The following is a 13,651-nucleotide window of genomic DNA, read 5'->3' on the forward strand; positions in this document are numbered from 1 at the left end:
GTTGAGGCTGGTATTCCTCAGGCGGGGTTCTATCTGGGTTCATCTTTACCACCACAATCCTTCCAGTCCTTTGCTATTAAACTGATTTCATTAGCTATGCTGACGACTTGAAGTTCCTCTATCGGATCCACGAAACCGACAGCCCAAATACTGGATGCACGTCCATCATCAGCAGCCTACTCAATCTGTCAACATAATTCTTATAGCTTTCCATAACAAGATATCCTAGGAAGTCTGCACTTACGATATTCTCTCTCTAAACTCACATCCAACGCAGCTGAACCTGGAAATCCATGGAACTTCCATCCCATCCCACTAGTCACCAAGACGTGCAGAAATCGCTGGGTCATTTTTGACTCAAAACTCACTTCAAACATGTTGCTGATATCCTCAACAATTATTATTTTATTATTATCAGTTTATTCACCAAAGGTTCACCCCCTGTACAGCCAGTGGGCTAAGAGGGTGCACAGATATTGCGAAATATACAGCGTACAACTTTATACAAATTTCAAGATACTTATAATAATTGCATAAATGAAATAATTATATTTGCTTAATCGCAAGTTACAATTCACTTTAAAATAAATTTTATCTTAAAAAAATGTACGGGGTGACTGTATATGTTCTTGTTTATACTCCAGCACAACGCTAGTGTCAGTGGAGTTTGCAATAAATCAATCAATACAAATGATAATCGTATTTAGCAGTCATGGGATTGAACTCCCCTCTACTCAAAGAGCGGATGCTTTTGCACTCGCGCTCCTGACCACTCGGCTACGTCAGGCTCTTTCATTCAGTAACTGTGATAACAAAATTTACTTCTTTCCATTAAAAATTCAGTTTAATCTTCACCTTAATTTTCTCCTGGTGATTTGATTCATAATTTGGCTTCTGTATGTGTTATTGTCTTCGAACTTTATTGGATCAATGGAGAAGGTGTTGCGCGGGAACATTCCTTTTAAGGAGTCCAGGTTAGATAGCTTCATCCGAAGTGGGAGAGGCTGGCTCTGATGGTTTCTATTTCTTGCTTTTGGGAGTGAGATTATATCTTATATCGATGAAGATATAATCAAACTGGGACATCAAACTGGCAGGTTAGCAGTTTGGTGAGCGTTCATAGATTCTTTTTGAGGGCAGTGAGCTTACAGGAGGTCACGCCTAGGTTGACTAGGAGACCGGATTTCGAGATGGTGTACAGATTCCTCCCAGACGGTTCAGCCACCGCAGAATCCAATTTCCAGTGTCGGAGGCATATAGGGGTATAGATGTCAGATTTATATTTTAATAAATAAATCTTGTTTATACTCCGGCACGACAACCAAGTCATTAGAGTTTACAATAAATCGTCAATACAAATATTTATCGTATTTAGTAGTTGCGGGCTTGAAGCCCGGTCCACTCAAGGAAAGCGTGCTATGCAGTCTCGCTCCTGACCACTCGGCTACGTCAGGCTTAAATTATGTATTGTCCGATCAGTTTAAGTTGTGGTAGCCTGGAGCTCCTGGCGGATAGATCAGGATACACTTTCTACGTGTACTTAAGTGTGTTCTCACTTCATTGAATTCAGGAATAACGGAAATGCTGAAATTTAGAAAGGTGTTGTAAGGAAGCTTCGCCCTTCGCTTACTGAAGAGGTTTATTGAGGACAAATCCTAAAGAAGACGTGTAATCGAGGAATAAGTTCTCACCACAAACTGCGTGGTCGCCAAAGTGGTACAAAGAGCAACCATGTTCAAATGGCCGAGAGATTCTGTCAAGCATCGAAGATTCTGCGTAGATCCCCTTTCAGTGTAAAAAAAAATCTGTAATTCTGTAACTATGTTTTGCGAATAACTATTCTTTGTAACGTATTCATTATAACGATATGTTAACCCTCCTTCTAGCATTTTTCCTGTTACTGGCATTGCGTCACTCCTTGACGTAACCCCCTATGATTTCTGTGATGCCAAAATATAGAAAACATATTTATCCTACTTTCAGAGCCTTCGTATAGTTAACATATATAAACACCGCCTTTTATTCGAAGATGCGCTTATTTTCAGGGCCTGCGTACCCACGAAGCGAATCCATAGGAGTCCAACATCCAGGGGAAGGGCGGGAGCATTTTCTGAGCAAACTTACCCCATCTAATTGAAAATACTTAGGTTACTTTAGGAGGGAGTCGCTGGTTGCAGCGCTAGTGTTAGTTTATGCTAAGTTAGCTCCTGGATAATCGTCGTAATTTTGTGTTTTCCGGCCATCCCACAAGTGATGAATACGTGTGCCAAGATCGTGAACAGTAGATGAGTCTGCAGACACTTTTTTTTGCAGCTGACAGTTGAGGGGTTGTTGAAATATAAACGTTTATTTTTACGGCCGACTCACCGTTGAAAACAGTGTTAAAAAGGCAAAATGGCTGCCAATGCATCTGCTGTTCTTTAACTCAGCTATTTTTGAAATTTATTGTCCCGCTCAAGTCTCGAGTTGTACAACGAGTCTGTTGAATATTTTGGACTATAGGGAGAGGCTGTTGGCGGTCAGGTGATATTTCCTGGTTGACCATCTTCGTTAACCCGTTTTATTTCTGTTATTTCGGTCTCGCTCAACGTGAAATTGTGTACGTATTTCTGTGCCATATTGTCTTCCTCGATGTCTCACTTCAAAATGGCGTGGAGGGGGGAAATTGTGGTGGGAAACTGTGTTTAGAGCGCTGCCATTTTGGATCGTGACGTCGGAGCTCAGATCGATTTGTTTGTTTGTTTGTTATTTAGTTTTTAGGAGCATTACCAACTAAGGCCATATTGCTCCGGGGACATGCGGTGGTCATTCCCTGACCTTTCCGCATCCTCCATATTTGGTGGGCACGGGCTCGAACCCCGGTCTAATCAAGAAGCGTGTGCTACCCACTGCTGCTCCTGCCCACCTGGCTACGGAGGCTCCATTTGTATTGGTTGACTTTATAGTGAGTACGATATCACCCATAATATTGGGAGTTTTGTTTATGTTCCTCGTTTATAGTGGGGGGGAGGGGGTTGTGATGGAAATTCATTAGATTGAAAAATATTTGGTACTTGTGAAAGAACTAAATTTCTGCAAGAACATCATTAAATACTTAAATTTGTGAATTTTATAGCGCTCCTGGCGACTATCGCAGGAGTTAGGTCCACACACTTGAACTTGTTTATACGCACTTCTATCCTAACCAAGTCGGTTTTTAGAAATAAAACTGTTCGTATATATATATATATATATATGTGTGTGTGTGTGTGTGTGTGTGTGCGTGCGTGCGTGCGTGCGCCGACCGGGCTAGCCAGGTGGGTAAAGTGCCTGCCTCGCAACCCAAAGGTCGCGGGTTCGATTCCCGCCTCGGGCTTGGATCAAAGTACTGCAAAAACCTTGGGAGGTGCATTATGGCCACAGAAGCCTATGCGCCAACAACTACTAAAAAAAAAAAAAAGTGTGTGTAGTTTGCAACGTATTGGAGGGTAATTGCCCTCCCATATCTGAATACAGCGATATCCCTTTTTTTATTTATTTGGTGATTAGTAATTTTTCGTATATTGTTTCCTTCCATCGTCCCATTTCATTATTGCGGGAGGTTTTCAAAATTATTTCATTTTTGTACTTTCCTTTAAACCTCTTTTAGTTCAGACACTCTGTGTACTTCTTTTTTCTATCTTTTCAGACTCTATACTTACGTTACAAAGTACACATTTTTATACTTTTGCTTCCTTTACTGCTCCCCTGCGCGTTCTGCAGCATTTGACATGTGATTCCTTTCATAAAACTTCCCTATTTTTCTCTCAACTGCTTAGTTGACAATATAATATTACTACTACTATATATATATATATATATATATATATGTATATATTATGTACTATATAGATGCTGAATATGTATATAAACATAACAGTGTACAGCGGGCCATAAGGCCAAGGTAAGTTATAAAGACTAAGATATAACCTATGTAAGTCTACAATGCCATACCCTGGAATAAACATATAATTAGTAATAGTAGTATATAAATATATAATAATACATAATCATTATTGTATTATATATTGTATTATATTCTATTAAATACTAATTACATGTTTATGGCATTGCAGACCTACATAGGTTATGTCTTAGTCTTTATAACTTACCTTGGCCTTATGGCCCGCTGTACACTGTTATGTTTAAATACATATTCAGCATTTATATAGCACATATTATACTTTTACTATGATAACTTTATATACACACTGAGTGATCACTGAATTACAATAATTACAACCACCCTATGAAAACTAAATGTGACTACGAGAATGCAGAGTTAGTCGACCTACGTAGCATAGATAAGGTGTCGGCGGTTCTGTAGGTAGTAGAATTCCGAGGGTGATGCGTAAAAGGAAGGATTTATCGGACTTTAATAAAGAACAGATTGTGGGTGTTCAACAAACTGGTTCCTCGATTTCCCAAACGGCTCAACTGGTGGGGTCTTCGACAGCCGCCGTAGTTAAAATGCACCAGGACTGGCGTCAAAATGGTCAAAAAACGACCCGACGGCAAATCTGCAAAGGTCAGCGAGGGGTTGATGTTAGAGGTGAGCGCCGGGTCCGACGACTCACACAGGCGCAGCACTTTTGGTATTTGGGATTGCGGCTCCTGGGATTTCTCCCATCTCCGCGGTGTTCTCTGTATCGAGTGACAGTACCCTGTCAAGCCAGAGATTTAAAGTGTGTGGATCGTAGAGTGTAGAGTGTAGAGTGTGTTTAGTGTCAAACGGCACCAGGGGTTTCCCCCATCTCCGCATGCTATACATTGTGGGTGTGAAACAGAACACTGTCAATGCCAAAGGTTTAAAAGTATATGGATTTTGTATTTGTGTAGTGTCGTGTACCGTTGTTCATCTGGTCATTTAGCCGCTGGGCCCCTAATGGGACCCAACGTTGCCCCACTCCGCCCCGTGGAGGCAGACCGGGTACACTACTTAGTTATTTACTCTGGCAGGTCCTGCCACCTAATTTACTGAGATTTCAGTGGCATGGACCTAAAAAAAAAAAAAAAAAAAAAAACGCTATAGATAGGGGTCAGCCAAAACAAAGGGAGTACTAGTTGGGCGATTTGATGTTGTTAAGTTTTTGGGTGTAGGGCTCAAACAACTTGGAGTTGATTCAGACACTAGTTGTAAGTTAGAGAAGGGGAGGGAGACTGAAGACTGGGGGGAAAAGCCAGAGATACGGGGTCCATAGGGAAGATGACCCCAAGTCAGTGGAGCAGGCCCATGCCCACCAGAGTGAAAAAGAGGGGTGGAGAGGGGGAAGGACACCAGGGATGAACTCCCCCTCCCGCCAGGGAGTGGAGGCAAAGGACCACGCAAGAGAGCGTGGCTAGGGAGGCCTAAAGGCAGCAGCTGAGCTGTACTGGTGTAGGTTCTGTCACTCCTGGGACGAAGGAAAAAAGGAGTGTTTTTTTTTTTTTTTTTTTTTTTCCTTTTCCTGAGAGGACTGTCATATCCAGGAAGTTTCTTACTTTGATCTTCAATGGGTGGTGTTTGGGTGCCGAACCCGTCTAGCAGTGAAGACAGACTGCGCAAACTCTGTAAAGGCGGCATAGCGCTGCTCGTCCATTATAATCAGGTGCTCACAGTGCCGGGGATTTTCTTGCATTTTAGTGGAAAACCTTAGCCGGAACTCGTCATATTCATGGCAATCACACATCACGTGATCCCACGTTTCTTCAGCCCCGCAGTGACACAGTGGATCTTCTTCTATGCCTAGGGATGTTAGCTTCGCTTTAAAGGGTCCGTGGCCTGTCAATAGAAATGTAGTATGGAGGCCTGGTGAGTACCAGGGAGGAGGCTTTGGATTGATGAGGTTCACAGAGGGAATGAACTTTTTGGTTATCAATCCTTTGTTGGTGGTGTCCCATGTCTCTTGCCAGGTCCTGTACATAATTTCAGAGATTCTCTTCCTTTCCTGTTTGGGGTTGTTATCAAGGTTAAGAGTGATGCCTGCTGTTTCGGTGGGAATACTCTTCTTCAATCGTTGATATAATCCTCTTCTTATTACCTCTAGGTGTAGGGGTATACATCCAGCTAGCACCTGTAGAGCTGGGGTGCTTACTGTACGGCACGCCCTTGTTACGGCAAGGAGCATAGAACGCTGTATGGAGTCTAGTTTACGGCGATTTCGGTCAAGGGAGGCCCTAGTACACCATACTGAGGCTCCATAGCAAGCTATTGGCACAAATATGGCATTATGGAGTGGATCGTGTATAGTGTAGTCTGTTGTGCCCATCGTTCATCTGGCTTATTGGCCATCGGGCCCCTGATGGGACCCGATGTTGCCCGTACCGCGCCACGTGGAGGCTAGCCAGGTATTACCAGTAAGGAATCAGTACTCTGGCAGGTCCTGCCACTTACTTTCCTCAGATTTCAGTGGCTAGGACCTATAAAAAAAAAAAAGAAAAAAGAAAAAGACATTGCTTTAATCGCTGTTGGTGCTTTTGTTTGTCCAAGAGATTTGCCTTAACAGCGAGAAGGGATCGCACGCTGGATGAGTTTTATTTTTGGCCGAAAAGGGTCGGGCAGGCAATTTTGGTGTAGTTACAATTTTGACATGTGGGGCTGTGCGCTGTGAAGGTAGACAGATTTGGGTGGGAGAAGGAAGGCTGGAGGGCAGAAAAAGAAGAAAGGGACCGATAGAGGAGGTGGCCCCCAAATGTTCAGCGGGCATGCCCATGCCACACCAGAGGGAAAGTGGATTTTGCAGGGAGAAGAGGGGACAGGGGTGTCCCCCGCCGGGAAAAGGAGATTAAGTAGGCTCGGAAAGGTGTCGGACCTGGGTCGCCATTCGGCTAGTTGGCAGCAAAGTTCACTTTGACTGGGCGCAGCACTGTTGAAGAGTTGAATACCCAATACAACATGGGCCCACCGGGCTAGCCGGGTGGGTAAAGTCCCTCCCTAGCAACCCAAAGGTCGCTGGTTCGAAACCCGCCTCGGGCTTGGATCACAGTAGAAAATGCAAAAACTTTGGGAGGTTCAATATGGCCACAGAAGCCGATGCGTCAACAACTAACAAAAAAAAAAAAAAAAAAAAATATATGTATATAACATGGGCCAATCCGGAACGGATTGGCCCATGTTAAGGTTGCTAAGGTTGCTGTGAAGAGGAAATTAACATCAATTCAAAGATCTCTTCTTCTCACTGTTCACTGCGTCCCTCGCACGATTTCAAATAATGCAGCTCAAATTCCTGGTGGTGAAATGCCCATAGATTTATATATTTTATTCAGAGGCACCATCTACAAGTTAAAGAACCGCAATATCCTGCGTCCTGTTTGCAATGGATTCCGCTGGTTTGCAATGGATCCTGTTGTCTGGTGTCGGTCCCTCTTGTCCTGTAGGAGTAAATAGAGGTCATCATTGGGCGTTGTTTTTCGTGGACGACCACCACTGGTCCTTCGAACAGCTGTACCTGTCGTTTTGAAGATCGACCACTCACGTGAGACGATGCTATGGGCGACACCGAACTCTGCAGCCACACTGCTTGTACTTCGACTTTCCCAATTATTGGACCCACCCCGGGTAGGGTGATCCAGACGTTGTCTACTGGCCATTTCGTTGTCTGTAGCACTGTATGAATCGTACCAATGGAACGTGTGTAACAATCGTGCTCATCTACCATTCGGTAGTTTGCACATAACTGCTGAACTGCTGCTTTTATCTGTTTATGTGAGCCCTCTCATCACGATTCAAATTTTTGCAAATGCACCAGCTTTCTACTGAACGGCCACAGTTATGCAAATCACCACAGGCTCTTTCGTTTGATTTTGTGGTTGTAACCTTTAGAAATAGTGTTCGTCCTTAACTTTTGCACACCGCCAAATTCTAATGAACGCCTAAATTCTACCACTTTCGTGTAAATCTCTTTCGGCCAAATTGCAGTGAACATCCCCCCCCCCTTTTTTTTTTTAGGCTTGCCACTGAAATCCTTGGAAATTAGGTGGTGGAGCCTGACAGGATACTTAAATAATCTACTGGGTGCCTCACCTATGTCCTTGTGGCAAAGTGTGGGCAACTGTGGGTCCCAATAGGGGACAACTAACACTGTCATCTTTCATCTAGCGTATAGCCTCACGTCTAAATTTAATAACATCAAAATTTTGCCCGACTTATTAGGCCTTTTAACACCTCTCTAGCTTTCAACTCCAAACAGCGATTTCCTAACAGCAATCCCATTAAGCATTAATGTCAAACTCTTGATATATATATATATATATATATATATTTAGGTCCTATAGCCACTGAAACCCCAGGAAACCAGGTGGCAAGACATGCCAGAGCAATTTGTTGTTGTTGTTGTTATTTGGTTTTTAGGAGCATTAGCAACTAAGGGCGTATTACTCCGGGGATATGCGGTGGTCATTCCCTGACCTTTCCGCATCCTCCGTATTTGGTGGCTCACAGGCTCGAACCCCGGTCTGATCAAGAAGCGTGTGCTACGCACTTCTGCTCCCGCCCACGGCTACGGAGGCGCCTTCAACTTTTTGTGATACTGGACACATCCGGCTAGCCTCCACGTGGCGAGGTATGGACAACGTCGGGCCCACTAGCGGCCTGGCGGCCAATAAGTCGGATAAACAATGGGCACAACACATCACACCGCACAGACATGGCCCACACGCTTTCAAGTCTCTGGCTTGACAGTGTACTGTCCTCGATACAGCGAAACACACGCGGAGATGGGAGAAATCTCAGGTGCCGTCTGACACGAACATACCTCATACCTTTTATACACCAGTGTGAGGGAAGAATTTCTTGGTATACTTCGGAAAAAAAAAAAAAAAAACCCTCAAGTTCATTATTTGATTCTTATAACATCCTGCTTGCTGGACCCTGATAGATACCATACTGATCCAACACCACATAGCTCAATATAAAATTCAAACTATATGCTGAAAAATGCCACTTTTGGATTAGATTATATAAATCGTGCAGTGACAGTCTCATTGCGATTTTCATCACAGCAACTTTCATCACAGCGACTTTCATCACTCCTAATTTCCTCATCAAATGATTTCCTAGACTGCGTGGGAAATGATGAATTGTAAAACTATGTATTGTAGAGGCACAGTCTCATTGTGGCTGTTGACCTCATTCCTGACGCTTGACGTTTTTGTCATCTTTATCCAGTACATATCTTCTGTGGAAGATTGAAAAGCAACATTTATAATTGTTGAGTGCCTTTGACTGGGAGGATGACGAGGATCATTATGCTCTTCCGTGGCAGTGGCCTCTTGTAAGGTTGATATTTCAAGTTGAGCAACCTCTCTTTGGTCCAGCTAATATTAATGGGCTTCGACAGTCTCATTGTGGTTGTTCATAAAAAACGTCATCATTAAATTTCGATCAAATTTTCCTCTGAGTTTGAGTGCATGGCAATCAGCGCTTTATAGAGAAACAGTCTCATTGCGGCTGTTGTTTCCCTGTTGATGCTACTGGCTTTATCATCTGCTTCCAGTGCGCCTCTTCTGGTGGAAGACTGTAAAGATGTATTTCATTGCTACGTATCTTGGAGGGGAGGAGACGAATATCAACATGCTTTCTGTGCCAGTAGTCTCATTTTGACTACTTGCCACCGGCTGTCCTTTTAAATGCTTTTGTACAAAGTTTTAACACTTAAATTTCCTTTTTGCAATATCTTAAAGTTAAATTTAAGCCGGGTAAAAATCGCAATATTTGCTGAGTAAAATAATCAATAGGTTAATTTACACAGAGCTTCTTTTTTTTTTTTCTTTTTGCTGGCTCCCTGGTTTGGGCAACCTGGGAGCGGGATTGTTGACGCCCACCGGTATTGCACCTCTCCGATGGGTGCGGGATTCTGTGCGTTTCAGCACTACGGGTGATAGTGGACCCAAACGAGCACATTAGGCTGACACACGAGGGCCAACACTTTTTCGGGCCCGCTCTGCGCCAACACAGATGAACAAGGTGGAGAAGGGCAAATGCCTAGGAGGAGCCACCAGCGATACCACACGCACACACACACACACACAGACACACACTTTAGGAGGGAGGAATGTCTAAGGATAATGATTGTTTTTATTTTATTTGTTATCCGTAAAATAAGAACATTCTGCTCCCATGGGTACTCGTCAAAACATCACGGGTGATAAAATACACGTCTGTTTTGTCGTCCGGTGAGTATCTGCTTTTGGGGGTCCTCGGGTTGGCGGTCCCAATCCGGTTTGCCAGTAATATGAAAGGTGCAATAGGGGGGAGGATTCCGTGACAAAACAAAACAAATGCTTTGTTAGGTTGTTTGGAATCGATTGCAAAATTTCTTCTACTGATTGAACTGTCTGTCGTTGATTCATTTTACCAAGAAGACGTGGACAATATTTAGAGTTTTAGAAGTCTGTTTATGATGCTACAGTTGTTGGCAGCCACAACTGTCTAAGATAGCGAGGAGTTGCTAGTGTATCTTTGATGTGTGTGTGTTTTCTGAATTAATTAATTTATATATTTTATATCATCGAAGTTTCTTGCGACGACCGACTAACTGGTTAAAATGAATTTATTAAAATAAAAACATACATCAGATAAAACAGAAATAAAGTAAAAGCGTTAAAATAGAGTAAGATAAAAGCGTAGTAGATTTCGAAGCGAAGTGCTTCTTCATCAGCTAGTCTGTGACTGGTGTACTTTAGTAGATATTAATGGTTACAATAGAACAAGTCAGCTGGGCATTATCACGAGTCTGGTGTCGGTACACGTGACTTACGTACACGTGATGATCGCCAGCGCTCCTCGCACTGCAATACAGTTCAATCTATAATAGGGTTCGAGTGTACTCCCCTCGTTCGATTCATAGTACTATATTGGTGGCTATGTGTAGTGCTTCAAGCCATGAGCGCTGGCGGTAATCACGTGAATAGTCGACGATTTCAATATCCCGTCGGGGTTCAAAATTGTGCCGCTCAACCCAATAATGTTCGGCGACTGCGGAGCGTTCAAAATTAGCGGTTCGCACAGTTTTTTATTTTTATTTTAATAAATTTATTTAAGCAGTTAGTTGGTCGTCGCGAGAAACTTTGATGATATAAATGCAACCCGACGCACACGGCCTGTTTTCTATTATATATTTTGAATAAAAATGTACAAAAACATATTCAAGTCCTTTTTTAAAAGGGTCAGTCCACACTGCTGCGCTCGCGCCTTTATCTCTCACTTTCTTTTTTTCTGATCGCCAGTGATGGATCGTTGTAGTTGTTTCTCTCTCTTCGCAGGAAACTCCAGGAGGGTGTTCGCTGTCTCGAGGACCACACCAACCACTGCTTCACCAGCGCGCAGCGGAGGCTCTTTGACTCAGTGGTGTCCGAATCGCGGCAAGTCATCCAAGATTTGTGCGTTCCAGGGGAGCTCCAGGATGGTGAGTGGTTGTTTGTTTGTTGCTGTTGGGTCAGTTGACGGGGTGAAATCGTATTTCATCTCGCGAGGGGACGTTTGTACAGGGGCTACTTTTTCTCATTTACGGTGGGTCGTCGCAAGGTAGTCCTCGTGCACATTCATCGCATACGCGTTGGCAGAGCAATGTGCTCTTCTTTCTTCCCCATCGCAAAATGCACGGGGGAAGAAGGAAACTTAAAAGAAGGAAAGAATCTTAAAATATAAGAAGGTGTCTTCCTTCTTCCCCCTCTGCAAATCTGAGACCCCCACTTACTTGAAAACACCAAACCCGAAATTGGCGAATTCTCTCCACTGAACAGAATCGTCTTATGCGATGATGGCAGACGACAAAAGTATCAGTTGGAAGAGGAGCGGCCGGAAAAGTGCACCGCCTGCTCGGATAAGAAAGAAAGAATCTTTCTTTGTTTCGCCAAACATAAATATAGCACCACATTGGTAAAGTGCAAAATGTCTTTACGGTCAAACGGCACCAGGGGTTCCCCCCCATCTCCGCGTGGTATAAACTGAATTGTCTTGTGATACAGAACACTGTTAAGGCCAGAGATTTAAAATATGTGGGTGTTGTTTACGTGTACTGTTGTATACGTTGTTCTTCTGGCCATTTAGCCGCTAGGCCCCTGCTGAGCCCCAACGCAGTACATTTGTAAGAGACAAATTCCATTCACGGAAGAAAATGACAGAGGATTCGCATAAAATGAAATATAAAAGAAGAGCTAAAATATAAGAGTGAAAGTCTCAATACTACATTTCTGTGTAGAGTCGTGTCAGTTGTGGTAAAAAGTTCAGCTTAACATCACATCTACTGAAACAACCCATGCGAGTTACGCGCTGATTCAAATAATTACACACAATGGCGCACACAGTTGTTGACACAGAACTGCTAGGCAACAGGAGCCACACCGCGCTTTGTGTTCTATAGTTCTGATCTTCTACAAGCTTATCAAAGTCAGTTCCCATAAGCTGTGAATTGACTGCAACGCTCTCGATCGTAAGGACCTGTCGGCCATCTTCAGTCTGTTCGCTATCATCCTCGGGGATTTCGTGCCTCTTAAAGTAGATGGTGGAATGTGCCACTCACATAGCTGCCAGAAGCAAGGTGAAGAGATCATCTTTATTGTGGTTAACAATCCAGGCAATGATGTCTAGTAAACGCTGTACTTTCAGCTCTTCAACAAGCTGCGTGGTCCTTCACTGATGGAGGCGGCTGTGTTTGTTGTTGGCCCACTTCAGCAGTCGCAAATATTCTCCTAGACTAGGTGGCTGACGCTCACATTTCAGCACCATACAATATGGCCGAATACACTGTGGTTCTTATATAGCTTGCAGTTGTTGTAGTTTGTTTCAAGTGCAAGAGGTGCTGTTTGGTTGTCCATCGTAAGAAGTTCATTCTATTTACAAGCATAAGTCAATATGAGACGTGAACGTAAGTCTAGTATCAAATAATATCCCGAGATCTCAACGAGTTGTGAAAATTGGAATAGTTATGCCATTTAGTTTTGGTTGTAAAAAGCGTAGGCGATTTTGTGAGCGAGTACACCATCATTACAGTCTTCTGAGAATTTAGGGCCAAGCCAAATTTATCTAAGTACACGAATAAGTTCAGAAGCTTATGATTAATCTGTTCACACAATGCACTACTGGTCATGGACTGTCGGATGGTCGTCATCCCTATCCTTGTAGAACGGGATCAGCATCGCGGTAAAGAGAACTCTGTGGGGGGGAGGATATTTTAATTATTCTCTTTCTTTATTTATTTTCTCTTTTGATTTTAATCTATCCCTTAGCTATTTCTTTCCCCCTTTACCTTGGAACCACAAAGGCTGTTGTTTTTATTTTCTTTATTCCTTTAAACAGGGGGGTCCTCACTTCCCTTCCAAGGCCCACACGCTACCTGCTGCATAATATATTATTCCCTTAATTTTATCCTGTTTGTTCATCAGAAGATCCAAGTACTGAGGACTTTATTTTATTATTTTTCTCTTTATTCTAGCTTCCCTAGCTTGGATAGTTCGTACTACTAATTATAGCTCTGAGGTCAATCTATTAAGACGAAACAAGGGGAATTAACATAACAAGTATTTATTTACCATTTGTATAACAATTATTTACACACACTATATATTCATGATTATCAAAATTTTACAACACAGTACTTATTATTATACAAGAAATGGTGTCCTCCCTTAATCACCCTTCTTAAACAATTCATAA

General features: G+C 42.9%; 1 protein-coding gene across 1 annotated transcript in view; it reads left to right on the forward strand.

Annotated features, from left to right (window-relative positions):
- The window catches only part of LOC150089100 (uncharacterized), a 129,394-nt gene that overhangs the window by 90,359 nt on the left and 25,384 nt on the right, over positions 1 to 13,651 (forward strand). The window contains exon 3 of the mRNA XM_090370410.1: positions 11,260 to 11,402. Coding sequence (XP_090226536.1) covers positions 11,260 to 11,402 — 143 coding nt within the window. The remainder of the gene's footprint in view (positions 1 to 11,259; positions 11,403 to 13,651) is intronic.

The sequence above is a fragment of the Mastigoproctus giganteus genome, chromosome 3 (assembly GCF_048544385.1).
Source record: "Mastigoproctus giganteus isolate SK-2022 chromosome 3, ASM4854438v1, whole genome shotgun sequence".
Classification (NCBI taxonomy): domain Eukaryota; kingdom Metazoa; phylum Arthropoda; class Arachnida; order Uropygi; family Thelyphonidae; genus Mastigoproctus; species Mastigoproctus giganteus.